The sequence below is a fragment of the Gallinula chloropus genome (genome assembly GCF_964237585.1).
Source record: "Gallinula chloropus genome assembly, chromosome: 5".
Classification (NCBI taxonomy): Eukaryota; Metazoa; Chordata; class Aves; order Gruiformes; family Rallidae; genus Gallinula; species Gallinula chloropus.
In genome coordinates, this window is record NC_140090.1 from 32,635,473 (window position 1) to 32,661,512 (window position 26,040).

Here is a 26,040-nt window from a genome sequence, read left to right on the forward strand (position 1 = left end):
TCGGCCCCACCCCGCGGCCTGCCGGCGGGGCAGGAAGGGGCGGGCCGGGCCGGGCCGGGCTCCGTGCACCACCGTCGGCCACAGCGAGGGGCGGCATGGGGAGCCCGCGGCGCCTGCTGCTGGTCTCCAACTCCACCCTGCACGGAGGGGGGTACCTGGGCCACTGTCAGCAGCACATCAAGAGCTTCCTCGGGGAGTAAGCGCTGCGCAGGGACTGCGGGAGCCTGCCCCGGGCCGTCTCCCGCCGCCGCGGCTCCAAGCACTCTGTCCCCTCTTCCCCCAGGAAGGTGAAGCGGGTGCTGTTCGTTCCCTACGCCCTGCACGACCGAGATGCCTACGCCCGGACGGCGAGGGAGAAGTTTGAAAGCTTGGGTAAGGCTGGCCAAGCCCCCACGGGCGGCTGCCGCCTTTGCCGTGGGGCAGCCGCGCCGCAGGGGCTGGCCTTGGTGAGCAGCACCCGGGCGGGCGCTGGCCAACCGGGACGGGGCTGCGAACGCCTCAGGGCCAGCAACTCTGCTCCGTCTGTTCTACTGGGATTCGAGCGGGGGTAGAGGGGCCCGGCCAGCGCTGCGGCAAGCTGCCAGGTTACCGTCAGCAACGGGAGGGAGAGCAGCAGGGAGGCGTCTGCTGCCTTCTACCCACAAGTAGGTACTTTAGAGGTCTCTGGGAGAAATCTTGTTGCAACACTTCTAACCACTTCATGGAGGAAGTTTTTATTCCTGAATACTAAGTGGCATCTTTTCATCCTCCTTAATCACTTCCAGTACATCTTAAACCTCTGCTCCAGGCATGCAACTACTGCTGTAAAGTTAAGACTGCTACTATAATGCACTTCAACCAGCCAAATATTTCCATGATGAACAGCAACTGAGCTTTGCGTCAAGCAAAGACCTTTCCAGAGCAGCCTACACTATCAAAGTTCAGGATAACTTTGGACTTGTTACTGTAGTAATAATCAGTACTCACTTCCCTGGGCAGCACACTTTGCTCCTTGTCTTGCAGAAAGATTGCTGCTATCAAATGTCCATGTTCTTCTGGCTCTCCTGGCACTTCCTGTACTCAGTGAATCCCAGCAAGGCACATCTGTCAAAGCCAGACATTTTAACTATTACCAAGAAATACTCAGATCAGATATTTGCACTAGGGATGCTAGATGGCACCTCCTGCTCAGACTCACAGCCAAACTAAGGCCTGACAGCTTTTCCCCTGCTCCTATTTTCTAGTTAGCTGGTAATGCTCAGCAGGACTTTGTGCTTTGGCCTGCACCTGATGAGTGAAATGCTGCACGCTTAGACACTGAGCATGTATATCCATATAGCAAACACTTACTTTGGTACAGCTGGATGTGGAAGCACTGCACTAATGTATACTCTGGTTTACTCTGGTAAAGTTCTCTGAAGTTTCCCTGGATGACTGATGAGACATTTGTCTCAGGGAAGAGGGCAGGGGGAGATTAAACATTCCATATTCTTTCTCCAAATGGAAGTGGCAAAGGTAAATACTTTTTCATTTAAGGTTATGGACTGGACAGCATTCATGAATCTTGTGATCCAGTGGAAGCTGTAAGGAAATCTGAAGCAATATTTATTGGTAAGTTTTACTTCTTGCTCTCTGATGAGGGTTTGTGCAGGGCATTGGATCACCCCTGCTCAGAACTGGCACTGTAGAGACGACAGAGAAAAAGTTGTGCCTAGCAACTATTAGAAACTACAGAAAACAGTACTTTAATTTGGAACAGTAAGACCATAAATTAGTGGTAGGAAGGGAAGGAAAGATTTGTTAATGGAACTTTGTCCCCAGTAAGTTTCAAATTATTCATACAAACAGGACTTCAGTGTTCAAAACATGATCATCACAGCTGTATCATCACTTTATCAAGTCTAAGAAGATTCAGGGCTAGTATGCTCAAACTAAGCAGAGTCCTGTTAACATGCTCCTGGGTATCAGTCCACTTCTTGTAAGACTTGTCAGTCTTACAAGAAGGACTTGCAGCCTGAGCCCAGAGCCTGTCCAATGACCATTCTTCTGGAGCTTCTGTTTTTACTGCTCCTCAGAACAGGATACTACCCTGAATAAAGCACAGAAATCATTGAGCCTGCTGAGTCTGTAAAGACTGTTAAAACTGGTGATGAAAGCATGTCATTATGCTGGACTCTCTTTCTGCAGGAGGTGGGAACACATTCCGTCTCCTGAAAGCTCTCTACGACAACAGTTTGATACAAGAGATCAGGAAAAGAGTTCTTGAGGTAAAAACTATAGGACTCAGTCCAAGTCTGACTGGTAGGATCTCATACATAAGTTTTTGTTCAGACAAATCTATGTGGATTCCACATCTTTGTCTTTAGTATATTTCAAATATTGAGCCATCTCATGCAACCTGAAATCCATGTCCGAATAAGACTGTCATTAGTCACTGAAGCCTGGAAAGACTAAGGTCAGCAATCTGCCTTTCTAGGGCAAGTTCCCAGATGGGGAACTGTAAAGCTGTGGGATGTACAATGCTGAGTAGTACCTTAGAAGTAAGCCCCTCAGCAAAAGAGGGGAGAAAGGAAAAAAAAAAGAAAAAAAAAAAAGCAGTGCAGAGTTTAATTGATGTCCAGAAACTGTTCTGCAGCTTGAGATGCCCAGAAAGTGTTCTGCAGTTTGAGATGCCCACTTTGTATCTTGCTGATACAGACGTGTTTGTGGCATGCTGTCTGCTAATAAACTGACAATAGAGTTGGATCTATACATGGCTTTTAGACAATGTCCTGTTCATATTGAAAATTGTGTCATTACTTTGGGTACCTCCTTGACCTGGAATTGATAGGCATGAATGCCATTGAGCCCCTCCTGGTGAATTTCCTAAAGCAAAGATAGGCCATCCATGGAGGAGAACAGAGGGAAGGTGTTCCCCTAGCAATGGGGAGCTGCAAACTACTTGAGGCAGATCTGTGCAAGCACAGTATGTTTGTAAAGGCCAGCTGCCAAGAAGAAAGGTTAGCTAGGCTGTCTTAATATATGGAAATTCAATGCCCGTTTTGTGCAGAAAAGCCAGACAATGTTCAAAGTGAAGTCCAGATAGCTATTTGGCTATATTAGCACCAGTTCTCTCAAGATAGCTTCCTTGCACAATATAGCATTATCCATATACTTGCATGTTTGTGTGGAATCCTCCTGTATACAGCATAGCACATAGTACTATGTCCACAGTAGTAAATCCTGAACGAACACTAAACTGGCTGGTCATGGTAAGCTGATGCTGTGACAACGTTCTACTTGGCTACCACTTGTCTACTCTCTTCAAAAGCTAGTTAAAAGCTACTTCAGATACTTCCTGTAACTGCAATGTAGACACATCACTCCTCTCTTAAGAGCAAAGTCCAGTATAGGCACTGACAACCTTACAGTCTCTCTTGTGAAGGAGTCAGCGTTGAAAGGACAGGACATGCAACAGCTAGTTCTCTGACAACCATGTATATACAAGGCACTGCTTGCCTCAGAACCTGAATTCTTGTTCTGTTTTTCACCTGTAAAGTTAGCAGTGAGATGGGCTAGAAGGCCCAAGCCTGCTCCAATTGCTGAGTTTGACAGAAGAAGCTATAAAATGCAGTTCCTAGTTGTGATATGACATACTAATTATTGCTTTTGTTTTTCAGGATGGGATTCCTTACATGGGATCCAGCGCAGGAACTAATGTTGCCACCATCAGCATCAATACTACCAATGACATGCCGATCGTTTATCCACCTTCCCTGCAGGCCCTAGGTTTAGTTCCTTTTAATATTAACCCCCACTACCTGGATCCAGATGCTAAGAGCACTCACATGGGTGTAAGTAAAGCATGCCAGAGCTAACACAGCAACAAGGGTGCAGAGGTGTAACCACAGCATGCATTTGTAGGGCCTTACAAAGCTGTAGAACGTCTAACTGCCCAGAGCAGTTGGAAATGCCAGTGAGACAGTAACATTTTACTCCCTTCTAAAGCTTTTTTTTTTTCTTTTGAGTGGGAAGAAGAGTTGGCAACAGTGTTAATGAGGTAGAACAAAGTGTTTTTCACAAACAGAAGCTTTGCAATGTCTGAAACACTGCTGCTTCACACCTGGCATGAAATGGGGCAGGGTGTGTGCCTGTGAGAAGACATAGAGATGAAGGGTTAAGACGCAACACACCGTGTCTGGGAAGTCCTGCCATAGTCAGCCTTGCCCATTGCCCGAGAAGACCTAACTTAAACATACATTAACAGACTTAAATATCTAAAGGAACCATCAGAACAGGGAGATCTTGAGATTGCATGCAAACCTGTTGTGTAAGAAAATACCTAGGCCCTAGTGTCCCTGCAGAGAGCACAGCCTGTAATGCCCAGTACTGAACAAGCACACATACTGGCACAGCTGAAAGACAGAGAATGACATCTCCACTGTATGGAGGAGCTGATTCTAGAATAGCTTGTCAGGAGCTAATTCCTCAGGTAACGGTTTCCACGGTGCATCTTTTAACCACCCAAATACTTTCCTCCATATAATAAAAATTTCTTCATTGCTAGAGGAAGTATTAAGAATTAGGAGACACTGCAGAGATGGAGGATCAGGGTGTGCTTCTAGAATTTAGAATGTAAAGTTGAAGGTACTCATTTAATCAGCTTGTCACTAGATAAGCAGGCAGTCTTCTCCCTATAAATAACTTTTGCTGTTTCTTTGAGAGGAGGCTGGAAGCTCTGTGATGTATCAAGTCCCTGCTGTGTTCCTGTGTTTCCTTACCAACAAATCCTTCTGGTTTGATTTCTTTAACTACTGTTGCTCAGTTCAGCAGCAAACCCACAGGAAACATGGTAGAGCTGTTCACAGAAGAAAATTCTTCAGTGTAATACCTACTCAAGAACAAACAAGCAGATATTTAATCAGTGGAAATCCATGGTTCACTACCTTCTTTCATAAAGACAGCATCTCAGGCATTTGCTTACATCATCTTCCACAGTGCTCTTGTTCTGAGGATGAACACACAGAGATAGCATTGGAACAAGCCACCTGGATGAACTGAGTGGAAGTTTTAAGGCTTCTCAGGGTTGGAATTATGCAAGTTCTGTTTAATCAACCTACAGCAATTGCTGCTAGTGATGAAGTGTGAAATACATAGCTATTAAAAGTCAATCCTGTGCTTTCCCGCAATACATTATTCTAATGAAAGCATTCTGCTTGAGGGGAAGCAGAATACCTGCTTTGTTTAATGTTATGAAATTGCTCAGTATCACACTACGTGAATAGTTCCAACTCCTAATTTACTTCCCATGCAGCTAACTCTATGCTCATTATTGCAGGAGACAAGAGAAGAAAGAATTCGTCAGTATCATGAAGAACCAGACACCCCTCCAGTTCTGGTGAGTAGTAGTTCCCAGTCAAAAAGCTCATGGCTGTGGCACAGTAAATACATTCTTGCTATCAGCATGGGTTCTCTTTTCCCACAAGACTTACAGAATTGGGGCATGAAGGTTAGTTATAGTCTTGCTAAGAGCATCAACCTTGGATTTCGCTCACTTGCAGAAGACAGGTTAGAAGACATTAAATGCATTCTGCCTATTAGATACTTGGAGCCTTGATGCCAGACAAAATAGTTTAGGCACCTCTGATCTATGTTGTAGGTGAGGTGTATGCAGATTGTAAGATACCTCCCCCCCTCAAACTTTTTGCAGATATTCTTAACTTTATATTTTAGTACAAACTCCGTAGGTTTCTGACTTTGCTCATTCATTAGCATGTTTGCAATTAGAGCATCCCTAACTGGTAAAGCTGGACCTCTGGGTTTCCTGTCCTTGTGTTTGAGCTGGGAATATAAAGTTTGTGCACTGACAAACACAGCTGGCTGTTGCTTGGCCCAAACTGGATCTAAGAATGGTGGTAATGGAAGTAATTGTGGAAAAAACACATTTTCTTTTTCTCCTTAATGGTTTTTTCTTTTTAAAAGGAAAAAGTAAAATGAACAAGAAAACCAGCTTCTAAAACAAGGTAGCTCACTTAATTTAGTCTTGGCATCTTTGCTAAAAGTCAGTGAGCGTAAAAGTCTTGTTTGTAGTCATGGCAAGCTGCACTAAAACTGATCTGCTTGTGATGAGCATTCCAGCCTTTCAAATAGCTTGAAAATAGTGTTAAATGTTTCCACCTACATTAGGGCTTGCGGGAAGGTGCGATGCTGCTAGTGGAAGGAGACAAAGCCACCTTGCAAGGAGTGACAGGAGCACGTCTGTTTTTGAGGTAAGTGCTTCATTTGAATGGATGTCCTCCTTCAGATAGAAAGGAAGAGAGACTTCTGTTAGATCCCTAGCACATGTTGCCTGTCCCCCACATCAGAAGTTACTTAATCCCTTGCTTCCATTTCTCTTTGGAGAAAACATGAGTATTGCTTTACATTCCAAAGGAGGAGGCAGCATGACAGCACTCTAAAGGATGTCTAACTTACCTGCAAGTGCTATGGCATTACACCCATTGACGCTTTTGTTTCCACAACTATAATTACTGTTCACAGAAAGAGCCCCAGGAGTCAGCTCAGTTACCAAAGCCCAGGGGAACGCCAGTTTGGTCCTAATGCATGGAACTCCAGAACAAGGGAAGTCGACGTCTTGAGTCATATGAACACTAATAAGAAATCTAATATGTGTATCTCGTGATGCAGGCAAGGGAGGGAGTCAAAACTCTACTTGTTATGAATAAGGAAGCCTTATTCTGTCCCTCATAACAGATGGAAGCACAGTAGTCCTAGCTCCTGTTAAAGCTCACAGTGTGTTTTTTCTTATTTACAGGGGTAAGAAACCGACTGAACACGAGCCTGGAACAGATTTCAGTTTCCTCCTGACTAACAGTAATCTCCCAAATCTGTAGCCTTGCATATTCTTCAGCAAAAGTCACTATACGTGAAGACTATGAGGAAGGAGGAAATAGATGCTTCTAGTCCCAGGGTGGGTGAAGAACCTTAGCTTTATAAAGAAAGATAAATATGCATTAGTGGGCTATTTCCCCCAACCTAATTCATGTCTCTGACACATCTCCTTCCCTGCAAAGAGACAATTTTTCTAACAATACCTGAATATTCATAGCTATTCTTAGTCTGAAAGTGTCTGTACAATTGTGTATCCACTTTGATTTCTTCCCCACCAAAAAGAAACTTAACACAATTAAGACAGGATACAGAATTGGCTGTTCCTGCTGCCTAGCTTTATCCACTAAATGAAAGGATTGTTCATTCAGTGTACTTCCACACTTCGTTTCATTTTTGTGATATTAATAAAGGGAGAAGTTATGCATTCAATTACTTTTATTTGCTTCAGACTCATTAAATATATACAATGCTAATTATGTACAAAAGTGTGCATGTTAAAAATTGTCAGGTTACAAACTTGCAAATCCTAGAAAAGTGCAAAATTTTAAAACATCTTCCACCATGCTGTACAGAAAAAAATCCATCATTAGCCAATATACACACTCTTACAACATACCAATCAAAACAATATAAGACATACAGTATACTCTTAAAGCACCCAGAAGGGAAAAAGATATTGCACAGAAGACTGACAGCAAGTTCATTAAAGAGCCCTGAAGGCTCATTTTTGAAAGTAGGTATTTCCAACACTCTTCAGACCTAACATTTAACTCTTTAAAAAGGCATTTTTTGGCATTTAAAAATCCATTTGTAATAACATAATTGCACAATCTGTAAGAATTACCAAAAGATGCGGTTGACTGTTGCTGTAAGGCTTTTACTTCCAGTCCCTCATTAGCTTCAGTAAAGATTCATCAAGCAGACTGAGTACCATCACACCTTCCATCAAGCCACCGACCAAAGGGAGGTAAGTCTTGCAAGCAGCGTTTCTCTAATCTTACATCGAGCTGCCCGTGCATAGTGAAGGGTTGAGTCAGAGCAGGTATTGTAAGTTTTCCTTGATTTCCCACCCCCCATGGCTTTCTTTAAGCAACAGCTCACAGCTATGTCTGAATAAAGCAGTACTGTCAGGTACAAGATTAAGTTTATTTTAAAAATTTACTTCAAGGTAAAGAACTCTGGCTCCCTCAAGAGAACAATACTGACTACATAGGAAGCTAAATAAACAAGTGGCCTCTATGATATATATGGCTGGATGATTTATATTTCAATCTCAAAACAACTTAGCAGCTTTAAAACAGAATCTATACTGACAGTCACGCTTCTGGGACAGAAGGTGTGTTACGAAATTGTGTCTGTGCAGAGTATAATCACAGACCTAAGCTCTGGAAATACCTGCCAAATTTCCCAAGTCCAGCAGCTGAGAACAGAAAGAACACACAACTGGAGGGACTCTCCTGAGGTGAAACACCTATTTCGGCTGTGTCATCTGGACAAACGGTAACCAAGAGAGACTCACCAGTTTCTTCCGCAGATGCACAGCAAAAAGGTTAATTAAAACTGAACAAAGATACCTCTGATTAAATGCTACAAGGAGTTCCTCACATATGGGGTGTTAGAGACTGCAGTAAGATGAATATGCTCGACCCAAACTGTGCTGAGCATGCTATGCTGCCACTCAGAGGCATTTCTGCAATCAGGCTTTTGATGACTGTAATAGCAGAGAAAGGGACACTAGTATTTTACTTTTTTTTTTTTTAACTGCAGTAGCTTTTCTGAAAACCCTTACTTCCTTTAAAAGCATGTGCTAACAAGGGCAATTAGTAGTAACAAGGAGAGATTGGCTCCTTGGGATGGAAGGAAAGACATCTTCCAAACACTTCAGTTGAGTCAAACATTAGTATACAATGAGCCCACATGCATATAACTCCACAAAAACTTACTACTCTCCCCCAAAGGAGACTATTAACAAATGTCATGTTTACAGCTGAAACCAACATTGTTTTTAAACCAAAAAGCATGAAAAGCCCACTCTAGAAAGCACTGCAGCACATGCTTGAATTTCCAACCAATTACATATAATCCAATCATAGAATCATAGAATCTAGTGCTTTCACCTATTTATTAGATCAGGCCTTATTTTCACAATAAAATATGCATTTATATGCACTTTTTCCGAAGAATTGAAAGGAGGAAGGGAAAAAATAAATCACAGCACCTACCCTCAGCATCTAACCTAGCCAGCAAGGCATCTTAAACAGTGTAAGAGGCACGTGCCTTCCGGTGACAATACAGAGCAAGTGTCTAACCAGATCCTCAATGCAGGAGCGGGAGGCTCACACCTCCTCTACTCCCCTCCCTAGCTCTAAAGCTCCCTACCATACCATCATCTCTACATAAATACATGTTTTCAATTAAATATAGACAGAAAAAGCTTTTCAAAGCATTTGGTTGCTGTATGTATGTTTTTCTAATGACTTTGTCAATTAAGACTGGGAAAGACTTGCAGAGGAAAGAGGGAGGAGGGAGATGCAGTCTAGGGAAGTGAGGTATACAGCTCCCATTGACTAAGGCAAGAGTTAAAAGACCTACCTAATCATTGTGCATTACAAATAAAAATTAATTTATGACTTCTGCAGGGCTATCTTAAAGCAAACTCATGCAGGACTATTAACAGTCTCGTGAAGAATTTTTACACTGCAGAAACTTAGCTCATTGCACTTCATTTAAAGGACATAGAAATACAACCTTAAACATGATCCTTATAAAGCAGCCAATTAACTAGACTACTTAAAGCCTGTAAAAACTTTGATAAACGTGTTTTGTGAAAACATCCATGATGTAAGGTATATCAAGGGAATAAAGCTTGTTTCTATCAATGTTGCAAATTTTCAAGACAATTGTAATATGTGTGTATTATTTGTTTTGCTACTGGTTTTGGTTTTTTGTTGGGTTTGTTTTTAATCAAACAGGCTTCCTAAGACCTAATTTCTACAATGTGTATTAACCATCAGGTGAAGTGCAGTTAAGATTTGGGTTATTATTTTGTGCTGGTAAAGTACATGGATGATAAAGGATGTGGTTTCTAGATAACCTATGACAGTGTATTAGAGAGTGTACTGACACAGAATAAATCATTTAAGTCAGATGCTAACTTGAAAAGCAAACATTTCACTTTCTGAATGTTCATATAGTACAAAAACTGCACAGACTAGATGACATTCTTTAGTATAAACAAAAGGACAACTGAAAACACTATCAAGAGTTATAAATAAATTGATAAAGAGAAATCTAAAAATATTTTACTTGAAATAAAGGAGAGAGGTCTTCTAAATACTACTCTTTGGTAAGTTGAAAACTCTGCTAGGGAGAAGTTGCTCAATACCGCTAATGACTTGATCTCATTTATATACAGGTACCAAAGGAAAACCAGCTTTCAATTTCTTTCATATATATATATTTACACTCCTAGTTACTTACTCAGCTTCAAAGGTAAGTATATTTTAAACTTTTATATGATAAATATCATTAGGCTTGTTCCAAAATTTAAATATAAGATATCACCAAGCAGATCTTGATAAATGTAGTGTATGAAACACTAAGACTTGTTGATTCTGAATTCATAATCAGAATTCTTTCATCTCACAGCTTTACTTTTTAAACTTAAAAAACCAAAAAACTTCAAAACCAGAGGAGAATCTTATTTCACCAATACTACATGAAAACCAAAATGTGATCCAAAGCTTTATGGACTTGAGGAAACCAAAAAGTTATGCAAGTCAGTTCCCTAATTCACAGTGCACTGCACAGCAGACTGTAATTCAACCAACCTAGACTGCTGACCAGAAAAATTATTTTCTGCTTTTAAAAAAGACTTATACAAGTTAAAACTGAAAGAAACAACCAGTTAATGCTCACACTTATTTATTTAAGGCTGGTTTTAGATAAATCTAAAGTGCTGGCCTTCAAGCCTATGGGGGGGTCTTTCCAGAGGGTCTCTGTCATGTTGTATACCTACCTACCTCCCAGCCACAAGTATGAGAGATCAAAAGGCAATGATGCTTCCATTCTGCATACAGCACGAAGCAGCCCAGAGCTCACCTGTATGCCCCCTCACTCTGCTTCTGCTTTGTGCAGAGCACAAGCCAGCCTCAATTTTGAGAGCCCAACAACTGGCCATGTTTAAACTCGTCACAGGCATTTGTGAAGATCACCTACTGCTTGTGATGCACTGAAAAGATGGTGTTCAAATGTCAAAGCTCTTCACCACAAAGTCTTTCATCCCCAACTACGTTATTGCAACTACGTTATATTTTACTTAAATTGACACAGCATATTCAGTGTTCTGTAATATTGGAAGTGCTAAAAAATTAACTCAACTGTTGTACAAACATAACTAACCCACAGTAGGATGCTTTCAAACCCTTACACAAACCCCTCTGTGCAAGTGACAAAAACTATGCTCTCACAAAACACTACAAAAAACTTATCTCCTCAATTTTTCCACTTGATTCCACTCACCCAAAATAGCATAATTTCCTGCGCCTTCCCCTGCAAGTAAACACTTAACCTCATACATGCATTTAAAAGACCATATACACATACCTAGAAAACCCATCAACACAGTGACCCAAGCTAGTTCTGGTTTCAACTTCCCATAACACAGAAAGAGCTCCTCTGAAATCCTTTCTCCATGAAATCATAATGGACAAACATACTTCACATTCTCATATACACAGTTAATACTTGCACAGTATCCTTGGGACTCTTACTGGATAGAGCGTTTATTTAGAGTATCATTTTTCACTTCTGTAACTTTTGAAAATATGGGATGTGGTGGGTTTTTTTGATTTGGTTTGGTTTTTTTACACATACATGGAGTCTGAACAAAACACACACTGCTCTACTTTTAGAAATCTAATGCTCTCTTGGCACACAACTCAGGGAAATAATTCTTATTTTCTCCTAACTTTCCAGATGATCCAGTCTTTCACAGTGATTAGAGTATTGCAACTATGCATAGACCCATTTGGATTTATTATTTAATTTACAAAAGTTAAGAAAAAGCAACACAACTTCCTTTACAAAGCACACTAACCAGTCATTAAGAGGGACTTCCTCCCTGCCCCCCTCCCCCCCACTAAAGAAATTGAGGAGAAAACAGTTAAGAACAGAATTCGTAAAGATTATCCTTTTGCAGCGTAAGGAGGTATTAGTATTTCTATGAAGTTAATAAATACTGTGCTCAAAGTTACTAAAATGAGATTATACATTATGGAGTTCCTCAGGTAGTTCAACAGCTCCCCAGCCACAGGGAGTATCTGATAACATTTATAGGAGATATCACACACATTCATTTCCAAAAATAAATAAAACCAAGAAAAGTGATGGGAGAGGGAAGAAAAGGGGAGCCAAAAGGGAACATACTAGCCAACAACTGCTTATAGCTCTGCCATATATCTATACTTCCCTTACTCCACGGTATTTTCTCCTTTTAGTAGACATACGTACATGTATATACATATATACACACAAACATACACACATATATACACACATGCACACATACCTTCACCTGCTGATCCAAAAAATGGTATTTTTCCCTCAGCACGAGGCTTTTCCAACAGTATGGGGATTATCATTTAAATTAACAACATTGTAAAAATTTAAGAACAACAGGAAAACACTTTATCATCATTGTGTTATCATGAAACCAAAACATTCCGTAATGGCTTCTTCAAAACAGAGCATACAATCCATGGTTACTTTGTTGGATGTAGCACACACAAGGCTCTGGTAATTTCTTTCCTGGGGTCTTAAATACATGTTGAAAATGTATACTTTGTCTGTTTCCTAGCTTGTTTTTACAGAAAAAACAAGATGGCTAACCACTGTTTTGGTGAACACCAGGCTGTGAAACAAACAGGTGCTATTTTAATTAAATTGTGCTGCAAAGTTGTTTAAATGATTTTGCAGTGGAAATTTATCTTTTGTTTGTAGAGTTGCCTTACTAATGAAGCAGATTGATCTTTGATCGATATAGATACTGTTTCTTCCCCTCTATTTCTTCAAGATACTTAATATATTATGGGATTTCTTGGTGCATGCCTTAGTCTATTTAACAATATAAATAATTTCAGCAGCAATTATTTCCTACCTCCTTCAGCTCCTTCACCACCCTCAACTCCTTTGAAGTTATTCATGCCTGAACTTTAAATAATTTCTGATAATCAAGTAGTGCAATACAGATGTTCCTTGCAGAACAGCCTAAAAGTGGAACTAAACAAAAGAAGATAGCAATAGCCATTTACAGGAACAAGTTGCAATAAATTGTTTGTTGGGCTAAAAAACATATTGGAAGGGTCGTAACTGTCAGCTATCCCAGCTCTGAATGTGACCACTGCAACTGCCAGAACTCAATTTACACTGTGAAATCAAAGCCATATATTTTCTTTGTGATCAAGGAGCATCTGGTCCTATTAAGGTTTAAATAAAATGCTACTTATCTTACATTCGATTAGCAAATGTGGGTTTAGAGGTTTGGGGGGGAGGGGGAATTGGTTTGTTTGGTTTTTTTTAATTTTTCTTTTTTTCTGAAACACCATTTTAGCAACTATTTAGAGAGGGATTCTGCTGTGACCAAGTCGGAGTTAAGGAAAATATGCAAGCCAGCTAACTTGCATGAGTACATATGCTTATTACTATACCTCTAACCATAGGTTCATCTTCAACAGGCTTAAGAGTCAAGCCCCTGAAAGCCGAGATATACATTTAAAGTGACCAAAAGATTAAACATGTTTCTGGAATCCATGAGAGAAGGTAGAAGCAGCAATCACTTGGAATCTTGAGTGTTATATTCAGTCTCTCCTGATGAAATCTGGCTGAGCCGTTTGCTTGATCCCCACAGCTTTCGGGAAAGCTGACCTGTGCGCATCTGTTTAAAAGTAATTCAGAGAAACAAAAGGAGGGGGAAGGGATAAGGTGGATAAATTAAAAAGGAATTCAGACACTGATTCTGGTGAAATGCAGACACTACAATGTACAGCATAAACAAAATTACACCAACCAAAAAAATATTTTAAAACAAACTAAAAGTTATGTGTAGGGATGATTCTTGGGACTGACAAAAAACAACAGACACCACACTAAACCAGTCTTCTCTGATCTTCACAATTAAAGGGATATTACCAAGTATTGTGCACTTACTAGTTAACCTATTTCAAACAGCTTAGAAACAGTGTTTAGATTGCTATTTTGATAGGAAGGAAAAAAAAAAGAGGAGAATATCAAGCAAGAATGAACAAAATTAGAAGAAAGGACATTTTATTTTAGAGATTTCAAACAGAAATTTGTTGAAGTGAAAAGGAAGAGATAGCCGAAATGCAGGGCAGTGATGGCAGAATGAAGGAAAGAGAAAGGGTATCTTCTGTTGTCAGATTTATACAGTCTTCCAAAGATCCTGGGTGCAGTGCCCAGAGTAAAACTTAAACCAGAAATAATTCAAACTGACTATTTCGTAAGCAAAGACAGATATAAAGCAACCACTGGCCTTATCAAATACAGCACCTGGCAGGGTCTGCAATCTGACAAGAATTTGCAAGAAACTCTTTTCATTTTACCCCTGGAGTACTCGGTTTATGATTGGCCAGTAGTGATTGGCCTGGCAGCTGATTAGGCTATGAAACCCCGTGCACAAGTTTGAGCTCAGTTCCCAGCAGTTAGTACTCCCACTTCAGCATGCTTAAGAACTGTCTCATCACAGCAGCAGTGTTCTAGAAAAGGCACTGTGCTGACAGGGTTTAATGCTAACAGGTGATAATCCCCCAGACTCCTGCAACATCTCAAATGCTAAGAATTGTTAAAAATACAAAAGCATTTGTTACACTTCACTTTGTGCTGCATGCTGTCAATGCAGAAACAATAAACTTAATACCAAGCAGTGGTTCACTTTATGCACAGTAAGGGTCAGTCTCTCCCTTCATCTTAAGGATCAATATCACCATCAAGACCCAGAACTACAATACTGTCTTCTGTATAAAGATTAAATACTAGCAATATATTCCTTTCAAAATACAAATCAATCAAATACCCCACATACAGATGCTTTTAAAATATATTAGTTGATGCCATTATAGAAAAATAGAAAATAACGTTGTTCCTTATATGTGTGTTGTTTGGTTGTAGTTTTTTTTAAGATCTATTTATATGGTTATTAAGCTTGCAGACCATCTGAATTCTAAACAGAAAATCCTGAAAAAAATAAAATTGGAAAGCCTCTACATTCATAATAGTTTCTCCATAGTTAGAAAAATAGATGTGATTAAGAACGGCGGGGGGGGGAGGGGGGGGGGGATAAGGAAACAAAAAGCCTTCAGATACACATACATTTCAGCCTAAAGAAGATCTTTTCTATGGAATAGGAAGCTTAGAAATTACAGTAGCTTGAAAACTGCTGTTACAAACAAACAAATGTTTAACTGCATCATAAACAGCTCTTTGTCAATTCTGCAGTAGGAAAAAAAGCTGTCCAACTGGATGTCAGTGGAAATCTCTCCTCCCCATCCCATGCAAGCAAAATCAGACTACCATTGTGTGAAGCCTGGTTCAAATATTAAAACTATGCAACATTTTTAAATACTGGCAAATAAAGACACTCTGTTTTCACAGTTAAAATATAAAATTAAGAAACACTTTTCTGGCATGTACTGAAGGTCATGCAAAAGTGATAATCACATTTTCAAATAAATACACTGCAGCACAACGGAAACTGGGTTATAAAGAAAAGCAGGTTTAAGCAAACTCAAGTTTGAAAGTCATGAAGAGAAGTACTTAAAGCAAAACCTATGTTTTGCACAAGAAAAATTGGGATATTTGACAAATGGATGCTCTGTATTTGATATTGCATATGCAGTACCAACAAGTTTATATTCACCATATGGAGCACAGAGCATACTGGGAGCCTACACAAGCGATTCTTTGTGCATTGCAACTAGAGACTCTTAACAGAAAGAAGTAATACTTTCCCCCCACAATGTCAGTCAATGCAAATTAAAATATATCTGACAGAAACAGTAAAAAATAAAGTAGCTTGCTTTCTTTTGTATCCAGTTTTCTTCTGGAAAATTATTTCATCAAGAAGTCTATGACAACACTACCCTGTTCAGAAAAGGTTAGCTACTATGACTGCATATTCAGATGTGAGTGATAAAGTCTGGAAGTTAGTCCAGCTGAGCTTCCCATCTGCGATCCCTATATACCTTTGATTCTTAATGAGAAATTTCAGCAGAGCAGTCTCAAAAGTTATTTCTTTCCCACTGAAAACTGAAACTTGCTCTTAAATTTACCCTGCCATAGAGGAGACCTCTTGCTCAACTGGAAAGCAGAAATCAGTGAGCTTCCCACTGTTCGGTAGATAAAGTTCTTGATGGTGGGTTTTACCTCTGCTGGCTTGCCAACACCAACGATAATCAACTTGCCGTCCTCCAAGCCCACAAGGATGTGACTGTACTCTTTGGTGACCGAAATACAATGAATTGGCAGTCGCATGGCTAAGGGGGAGATGCTCAGACTCAGGCTGAAATGAACAAAAACAACAGTGAAAGCACATCGTTGTATTTGTTTGCACGTACTGCAAAGAATCAGCTGAAACTGCTGTCCACTGGATGTTCCATAAAACAGTTTCTCAAGGGCACAGTTTGCCTCTTCAGCTACCGTAATCTCCTAAGAAACAATCTAATCACACACCAGAACAGAGCTCCAGTAACAGGGAAAGGCATAGATGGGTAAAGCAGTAAATTAAGACTTTTCACTGAAGAACAGTAGCAATAGTCCCACAACTGCTTAAGTGACAAAGATTGTTCCCATTTGGAGGAGAAATGGCACTCTATAGAACAGTGCAGTACGTGGAGTTTAAAATTAAGTGCAAAACTACAGGAGTCTTGATCCTGAAATTCCTGCGCTCCCAGTGACAATTAGACACAGGGACAATGAAAGCCTGCAGATGTCAGACAGTTCTTCCTAAATTCTGACAGTTTGCTAGGTCTATAATGGGGATAAATGACAGAAGAAAGGGGTCTGGCATGGCCTCTCATTTTTCTTTTCTCCCTATCTTGGTCCCTCCCAAGAGATTTTTTTCGGGAACATTCTAAAAAACCAATGGCTGCCACCTACAGCACCAAGGAAAGTCCATGTTACACAACCATTTCTCAATAAGACCTTGAATTTGCATCTCAGTGACAACCTACTGATGATGATACATTACCTGTAGAGATCACGTATGGAAAGAAATCCCTGTAAGCTGCCCATCACGATGTACTCGCCAGTCACACACATATCTGACACTTCCTCTTTCAGAGTCTCAGAACCCAGATATTTTCCATTGACAGAAAAGAGGTGTAATGCATTCTTATCCTGAATAGATCAAAAATAAATCTGTCACAGAGGGCTAGATTAAGAGTGTGGTATTCTTTGCTGTCTTTTCTCTCCCCACCTTCCCAATGAAGCTATCATGCCTTACATACAACAAACTTGTCTTCCAAGAATTTCTCATGCTCATAGAAATCATAACAGCTCTACCTTTGTTAAAGGAACTACATAGCTATTCAACAGACAAAGCTACACTGGGAATCTTCTAGATCTCTTCAACACTAAGAAACATCAGTGCAATCACTGGGCATCTTGCACAGAGAACTTACTGTTCCCCTTATAAGCCTCTGGTTTTGTGCACAATGGAACTTGTTTCTCCTAGTTTTCCCTTTCAAAGCAGCTCTCCCAGAACAATTCATTAGTGCCTACTTGGGCTACTGTGTTGGGAGAGTTTCATGAAACTTATGGGAGCACATTATGTCTGTGATTTATCTTTTAATCAAGTTTCACTCAAATTGTCTAGTAAAAATATGGCAACAGATACAGCATGCTCAAAAAGCCTCACTACTTTTGGAAAGATGTACAAAGTTAGGTACACTTATGATTAAAGTCTTCAGCAAACAAAGCAACGATATTCCATGGACCTAAGTACCTTCAGAGTAGTTTTTCCTTCTATGCTGGTGTGGACAACTATATGGCCTTCCCAGGACACAGCCAGATTGGGAACAGTCAGCAGGAGAGAACTCTCACAGGGTGGTCGCAAAGTCCTCACGTACTGACCTTTCCGAATAGTGCGGACAATGACAGTCCCATCCTGCAGTGACCGAATTCAGTAAGTTGTTACCAAATAGGTAAATTTCCAGAATACAGAGAAAGAGTATCGAAATACAGAGGGAACATTTTGAAAGCACATAAAACCTTAACTGGAAATCAAACCTCCTGAGCATTAGGAACTCCATGCAAAGCAGCCTTCCCCTTGAGGCCATGTACTATAGGCATACAAAAACCCAAATACAAACAGGGCAAGAGGGGAAGGACAAGCAGTAAACCAGCCATTTCACAGGTCACATTTGCAATTAGTCATTATGTGCAGCACAGAGTCAGAGTTCAGCAGCCTGCTGGTGTAGCACAGCAAGGCAGAAGTCCACATACATTAAAGCTCGTTTGTGCAGAGCAACGCGACATGGTCAGCTGAGGCCTATGCTGTGCAGAGCAGTTTGAGACAGTCTGATTTAATCAAGCCACAAGGGAGATGGCACAAATCTTTTGATGTGCAAGGCTGAAGAAAACAAACTGTGAAACAGTCACATTTTTTGTATTATTCTTTATCAACTTCAAACATGCTCTATGGTTTGAGTAGAGAAGTGGCAAAGAAGGGAAAAGTAGGAGGATGCTTACCCTGGATCCTGACACAGCCATATCCAGCTCAGTGCTGATGCCAACACTCGAAACTTCATCAGTATGCCCATAAAGGATCTGTAATGGCTTAGGTGCCAGGCCTATAGGCACTCCTCCCTGAGAGTAACAAAAAGTGCAATGACACATTCTCTTGCAGCTGAAGGACAAACAAAAAATAAGTTTCTGGTATCTTCAGTGTAAGTTGTGTGAGATGTATATTTGACATAGGCCAAAACCAAAGGCGTAACTCATCCATTCCAATTTCAATTTACTGCAGCCCTATTTACTGAAACCACAAGAATGAATGAGCATACAGTTTCTATGTGGGTGGGAAAGACAGGCTTACTTAGACAATTTGTTTCTACCCCTTCAGATGTCCATGTGTGCAAGGACCACAGTGAGCAGTGCTAACAGGGGTTGTTCACCCACCCATCCACCCACTTCTTCACTTGTGCATCTGGGCTTGTTTGGTTCTTACAGTTTGCCCTGAAGTGAAGCACTATCTTCACAGCCAAGCTTAAAGAAGCTGAAAGTAACTCTGTTCCATTTCTTAAAGAAAAGTAAGGAAATAATCCTTCTCAGTAACTAAGGAAAACAAAACCTTGCAAGAATGGTCATTAAAAACAGTAATTTCCCCACTCAACTGCAGGGTGACAAAACTTAGTACTTTTTTCCAGCAACTGTACTGTCAGCATTTACAGACTCATTTGTGAACCACCTCTAAGGCAAGACCTGTGCTTCGAGAGAAGGTACAGTTAAGTAGTTCTGCAAAGGACTCTATTCTCCCTTCTGTGATAGAAACTCGCCTGCCAACCAAGCCCTGAAAGCCTGAAACATGCAGGAATGCAGAACAGGCGTTAAAATAGAGAACTGAGAAAGAAGGTAACAATGGAGAGCAGACAAGTAGAATGGAAGCAACAGTACATAATCCATTGCTGTTGTTTGTAGAGACTGTGATAAGACTCACAAGAAGAATTTACAATACATACAGTATCATTTACACATCCGATACATTAAAACCTCCTCAAAAATCTTAGGAAAAAGTAGTTCTAAATAAAGTATCTTTTCAGTAAGTTCAATACATCATCCTCAGGAGACTAAGAAACTACAATAAGTCCAACATTTATCCTCACTTGAGACAAAAAAACTGCCCACTGTTGCAAGCACTATGGCTCTCACCTTTTCAACCATGCACCACTGGTATGAAGTACTTCAAAAGAATTGTAAATACTTCCACCACAAAGACAGCTTCCACAAAACCACATGCAGTTATGTGCCACTGTACTGGTTTGATGAGCTGACTTCAGTTTAATAAGAACAAGGTGACCTGATCAAATGTACTGTCCATAACATGACAGCTTGCCCCTGCAGTTAATCCTACTTGTATGTCTGTAATGCAGCAATCAAAAATGAACATTTAAAGTGCGTAGCAATGGAAACGGCTTCACATTTTGAGTGTAAGGACACATGTGCTTTCACAAAGCAGAAGTGGTTGTGAGATGCATAGGACCAATATTAAAATTCTAAAATGCCAACACAAATCCAGGTAACAGACTAGTGACGTCTCTGCTCACTCCTGGACTAGTCATCGGTATTTCCCACAGAGAAAGCACAATGCTGAAGTGTAACTGCTGGAGTGAACAGCAGCCTAGAAATGTAGAAATCCTCAATTATAAACACAGTTCTGCCTGATTCCAGTAGTCTCAAGCAGACTGTCTCTTCTTCTGTTGAATGACAGACAATATTTGCCTATCTTTGTCCCTAAAATACTGTACTCCAGCGACATAGTGAATGTTTCAAACATTGAAGACAATTGGAGTTAACAAAATTACTAAGCTAATCAATTTTAGTAGACTATCTTCCCTGAAAACCTGAAAGAAAGGAAATCAATAAACCATCACAGCAAACCAGAGAAGCACCAGAAAAACATTCTGAAACTGCTTCTCAGAGAGTGCTTAATTAACCTACCTGGTGAACTATTTGCCAGATCATACAGGTAGTATCTCTGGAACCTGAAATTAAATGAATTCCACAGTAGTCTATTGCCAAGCAGGTCACAATGTCTAGATAAAGGAAAAAAAAAATCAGGAAGTTATCATACAGGTATAGGACTACTTTCCCACAGAGCGACAATACACATGCAATATGTCAACAATGGATTCTGATCTGTAATCAGCATAAATGTTCTACTCTGGTAGCAGCTGATGAGACTGTATTAAACAATGAAGTCATTGTACAGCCAGGTATATCAACCTGACTTAATCAGCTTTCCTACCTAAAAACAGGAGTCAAGCCTTGTTTTGAAAGTATATTAAACTATCACTACAATGCAAAAAAAAACCCCATTTTTAAGTATTTAGATATAGTTGTGGTCAAATATTCTGTTTCTAGACTGCCATGTCTTTATAACTGCTACGCCTGTCTGCCCAAGTGCACTTGCTACAATTCTTTCCAAAAAGACCAGACGTCAAGGTACAACATGAAATCTTTCATTTCACAATACAAAGGGTTACTGACCCATGTGCCTGATGTGCTGTCCAATCAGCTTGCCTTTTGTAAGAGATGTCACTCTGATGCTATTGTCCCAGTGTCCTCCACTAAACAGCAGTTTTGCATCATGGGATACAGCAAACAACTTAGAGGTGATCTCCAGCCCTGGTGCAAAAGGACCACTCATGTTGCGTTGTGTTCTGTAAGCAAAATGATGAGCAGTTAAGGGTAACCTTAGCTCAAATCTATGTATTTTGCATTTATATCCTTAAAAATTAGTAAGAAATTGCATCTTTAGAAGAGGTTAAATCTAAAAAAATAATAAATTCTGTCCCCCTGATAATCATGGCAAGACTCTCGCTGCCATCAGTAAGTGGCTTAGATCTTCTCAGCCCTTTATACAATTTGATTGTTTATGGATAACTCATGTACCTATTAAGTATTAAAGAAAAAAGGAATCTTCTAAAAACCAAATAAATGTAACCACCAAATATCTGCAGTAGAGTGTAAGAACATATAAAGACTGCTCATCTCATATTCCAAGATTATTTTATGATTGATAAATAGAAAAAAATTAGAAGTAGCTCCAAGAATGACGAACCTTGAAATGCCACTTACTCCCTACTAGAACTGTATTACAGATTAGAGGGAATATTCCTGAACATCAGGAGATGCATTCTTAAGTGAAAACTCAGCCAATGAAATTGTACAATCCATAGACTGTTGAACAGTTATTGTATTTTATTACTGCTGATGCATTCATCTGCATCTCCCCATATCATTCGCTTACTTGGGATTTGTCACTGTGGTATCTCTGATGAATGTAAAATAATTGGAGATATTTTTATCATAAGGTAGCCAACCGTGAGTTCCAATAATGCAGTTCAGACTCGCTGTCACCTAAAAAAGTTTGAGAGAGACATCAGGATATCCAGAGACATATTTTCTGCTTGCCTTTCATGGTAATGGGGTTTGCATAAAATCGAGAATAGACTTCTTGAGAATTTATAGAAAAGCACACAGACCCCTCCCCCACAAAGTAAAAAAAAAAAAAATCCAGTTCAGGTAAGTTAATGTACACACGGCACATACACACCAAGTTAGAATCATGTATGTTCTAGATAGGTCAGAGAAGTTGAAAGTGGGGGTAGGGAGACAAGGAAGAGAGAGAAAGTAACGCCTCTCAAACATGTAATTATAATTCGGTCAGTTTAAGCTGCTGCTTCTCGTCTTTGAAACAGTAATCATTAATACTTAACATAAGAACACAGTAACATTTAAAAATATATACTCCAGTTCTGCTTCTGAGAAAAAAAAAGGAACGTAAATATTCAAGGTTACTTTCAGATATTTAGAAAAAGCACAATGAGCATTTTAGACCTGTCCAAATTCCAAATGATTTATACACATACTCTCTTGGCCTAGGAGAGTAAGTTTGACCTGAAAATAAGCATACCAGAGAAGAGTATTTACTGCAAAACACAGGTATTACTACACAGGGGCCAGTATGCAGACCATGCATACAGATGTAAATACAAACCCCACCCCCCTCCTTTCATCACCTGGGCATCTGCTATAGTACCAGCACCTGTATTAGTCAATGCAAAAGTTAATTTTGGGATCACTGAAGGCCTTTGGAGTACAGATACTCCACATACACTACAGTTTAATATATGGGTTAGAAAGTTATGCTAAACATAATAGTGCCACTATTAACTTGATCCTGCCATTTTAAATCTAGACTGCATTGCATTAGGAAACTGACAGCTACCACACAAGTGGATCAAGCGGACAACTTATAATACACCTCACCACAACTTACACTCCTGTCTCATCAGCTCTTAAACACCATTCAACAGATCACCCTGGCTTCTCTTCAGAAGACAAATACTTACCAGTGACATTCACTGTAGGGTAAAGGAACACATTTGAACAGAAAGAGTTAAGAAGTGTTTAAAAGTTATATAAAAAAAAGATATATCTAGTTGACTGTCTGCAGTCTAAGAATAGTATTGACACATAGAACTCACCAAGATTTCTGGGCTTCCCTGAGATATAAAGGAACGTGACTGATTCCTGGGGACAACAGCTTTGACAATGGGCACACCATCACTGATTCCCTAAAAGAAAGGATATGGTTTTAGTCTCATTCTCTCAAAGAGCTAACAGACAAATTCAGAACCTGTAAAGAGTAAGACCTGAAGCCTCTGGAACCAACATCAGGTCTGTACAGTACTCTAAGGCACTGGTACACACATACTCTGTTCACACAGAAACGAAATCCTGTCTCTGTCCTGAATTAGTGAGTTTAGCTACCGAGTTCACTGCGTCCTCAGACACCACCACTGTCATTCTTAGCTTCTTTGCTGTGGTGGATAACTTACCACCCACACAATTTATGAGATTCAACCTCTATAAAGCAAACTAAAAATACAGTGCTGATATTCTACACATTGCATTTTAAAATATTTTCTTTAAATAGGAAGAAAGTTCATTTTTATCTAGATTGTGACCTTTTGTTTCAAGTACTATCAGAAGTTTCAGAATTAACTTTAAACAATTCAAGTAACACATTTTTTACCTCTATGAAGAATGACTTCAGTTCAGTAAGGTGCTGGAAGAGGTTCAGAGTAGAGGTATCGCTTTTAGTCAGTCTTTGCACTACCTCTTCTGCTGGTAGCCTTTGAGGATGGGGTTCCTAGGAGATAGTATTTGAAGGAATATAAAATTGGACAAATTGATAAATTTGTTCAATATAAGATACTCAGAATCTTATGAGAAAACACTCTTAAGTATGTAATTTCCCTTCTTAAATTAAATAAATTTATTTTGAAAATGGTATGCTAAATTTCCACCAGTGTGACTTTTAGAAATGGTAATGTGGCAAAGACTTAACATTCCTAACATTACAAACTATTACCTTTTCACTTTTTTCAAAATCCCTTTGTAACTCAGTTGGTCTTAACCACAAAGGTCTGACTGAGAGGGAACAAAGAGCATTACCTTTAGAAGCTGACAGGGAGTTTGCCCAAAATTGTTTATCATCCCTTCTAAAGCTTTTCTTTCTTTCTCATCTGTTAAAGCATCCAAATCCACAGCCCCTGGATCACAACCAGAATCAGAAGGGTAGAAAAAAGGAGAAAGAACATAATTCAAAGAACTTACTGAGAAGCAATATGGTCAACAAATGTTGCAAAACTTAATTTAATTGCAGCATTATCACCTTTTACCCCAGAAAAGCCCCCAGATGGTGCCTCTACATAAAATACCACTCTGCACATGGAATTTGAAGTGTATTGATAAAGTGCAAGAATTGCAGGCTTTTGTTTTACCAATTTAATTTCATATACTCGATGCATGCAATCAGTTACACACAAAAGCCTGCCAATATTTGGCTTTGGAATTAACAGACTGACATGTCCCAGCATTTGATGGTTTTAAGCAACTTGTCTTAACTCTTAAACCATAGGTAACCTCTTCCCACAAAAGCTTTTCAGCAAAGAAAGAAACAAAAGACAACTAAACTTCCCCCTTCCAAAAAACCCCCAAACTATTAACATTTCAGGTTTACAACTAATAATAAGGTCATCAAATATTCTGGTTATTTTATGATAAATTACAAGTTACACTGCCATATTTCATATATACTTCTCTTGTCTCACCATATGCTACTGCATGGCATGCTCACAAATCAATATTAATACTGAAAACCCAGAAGTCTGAAGACAATGACAAGTGTGCATACTGCTTTGTACCTTCGTAAGTACAGTAATAGAATACATTGAGTGCCTCCACTGCAGCTGGTCCCCTCTGCTTGTAGCCAAAAATCAAATCTATCCATTCATGAAGGTGAGCTGAAACATACTCAGATTCCTAGAAGGAAAAAATTGTAAGGACAAAAGTACCTTCAAGAAGGGGGCAGTGGTATTTACTATTTTATGTGAAAAATATCTAATTCTTAAACTAAGAGTATCCACAAACCTGTGCCAACATACAGGGTAAAGCATAAGGATAGCCATGGGCGGGAAGGGCAGTAACTGCCAGGTAACGGGGGAAATTAATATAGTGAAACAGCACATCCGGACTATTAAAATGCAACTGTGCAAGGGAAGGTAAACTGCTGCTTCCTTGTACCATACAGAATAATCCATGAAAAGCAAGGGAAGCTTTATTGCCTAAACCCACCTAATTCTGCATTTTATTTCCTAGGGGAGCAAACTCCCCAATGATTTGTAGCATCTCCAGGCTCCTTCCTTTTTTTGAGCATTTTATTGACATGCACAGTGCTTTTAACTCAAAGTCCCAGTGGTACTTTTATTTCATTTGCAACCCCAGCTCTAGTTTGAACATAGTCCCATTATTTTACACTTAAGCCACAGTGACAATGTGTAGGTGTACTTTCTTTACCATTACTTCAACACATCAGTATGACCTTACCAGTGCCCTCCTGTGTTTATAAATGAAGTCTTCTGGGGAGTGGGCCCATTTGGGGAGAATGACATCATTTACCACCTCTTTGGATATCTGAAGCTGACCTAAGTTAAAACCTAGTGAATAATACAGAGAATTTAAAGAGTTGCTACAAATTATTTCAAATATCTTGATTTTTTAATAAAAATTTTAAAATGTTCTTTTCTTAAAGGAAGGATTCTGAAAAAAAACTTAATGTACATCTCCAATAACCCTACCACCAACAGAGGCCACGTTCTGCTCTGCATGTTTAAACTTCTAAATTATACAGGATAGCAATTGTCCAAAGCACCTAAATGACTTCAAAGCTGAAGTTCCAACCTTAAAAGCAGCATTGTTTATATACATCTGTAAACACATCTGCATTTGTTTGTTCAAAACATTTCAATGAGATTAATCATCAGAAAAAAAAAAAATCACGTAAAGTGTTAAATGATTGTAAAATCCCGGATTTCAAGGAGTCTTAAA

The 26,040-nt window shown here is 39.6% G+C and overlaps 2 protein-coding genes across 3 annotated transcripts in view; one reads left to right on the forward strand and one right to left on the reverse strand.

Annotated features, from left to right (window-relative positions):
• The first annotated feature begins 71 nt into the window (after positions 1-71).
• LOC311192567 (alpha-aspartyl dipeptidase-like) lies at positions 72-7,272 on the forward strand. The gene is made up of 8 exons (XM_084265087.1): positions 72-196; positions 284-372; positions 1,516-1,590; positions 2,167-2,246; positions 3,639-3,812; positions 5,297-5,356; positions 6,145-6,227; positions 6,773-7,272. Exons 1-8 carry the CDS (start codon positions 96-98, stop codon positions 6,849-6,851), a joined length of 741 nt encoding a protein of 246 aa, XP_084121213.1. The 5' UTR covers positions 72-95; the 3' UTR covers positions 6,852-7,272.
• Positions 7,273-12,423: 5,151 nt separating this feature from the next.
• The window catches only part of NBEAL1 (neurobeachin like 1), an 83,929-nt gene continuing 70,312 nt past the window's right edge, over positions 12,424-26,040 (reverse strand). For both annotated transcript variants that reach the window (XM_084265714.1, XM_084265713.1), the window contains 13 exons: positions 25,540-25,649; positions 24,858-24,975; positions 24,106-24,203; positions 23,684-23,800; positions 23,133-23,222; positions 21,893-22,002; positions 21,130-21,302; positions 20,581-20,675; positions 18,613-18,729; positions 17,867-18,028; positions 17,111-17,259; positions 16,288-16,423; positions 12,424-13,783 (listed from right to left, as the gene is read on the reverse strand). In XM_084265714.1, the coding sequence (XP_084121840.1) occupies positions 13,682-13,783; positions 16,288-16,423; positions 17,111-17,259; positions 17,867-18,028; positions 18,613-18,729; positions 20,581-20,675; positions 21,130-21,302; positions 21,893-22,002; positions 23,133-23,222; positions 23,684-23,800; positions 24,106-24,203; positions 24,858-24,975; positions 25,540-25,649 (1,577 nt within the window). In that variant the 3' untranslated portion in view covers positions 12,424-13,681. The remainder of the gene's footprint in view (positions 13,784-16,287; positions 16,424-17,110; positions 17,260-17,866; positions 18,029-18,612; positions 18,730-20,580; positions 20,676-21,129; positions 21,303-21,892; positions 22,003-23,132; positions 23,223-23,683; positions 23,801-24,105; positions 24,204-24,857; positions 24,976-25,539; positions 25,650-26,040) is intronic.

What these genes read in the sequence shown, in the direction of transcription:
- LOC311192567 (XM_084265087.1), top strand. Translation starts at nt 96, where the DNA reads ATGGGGAGCCCGCGGCGCCTGCTGCTGGTCTCCAACTCCACCCTGCAC. An exon ending in GGAGAAGTTTGAAAGCTTGG is followed by an intron (nt 373 to 1,515) that starts GTAAGGCTGGCC and finishes TTTTCATTTAAG; the next exon opens with GTTATGGACTGGACAGCATT. An exon ending in CAGACACCCCTCCAGTTCTG is followed by an intron (nt 5,357 to 6,144) that starts GTGAGTAGTAGT and finishes CACCTACATTAG; the next exon opens with GGCTTGCGGGAAGGTGCGAT.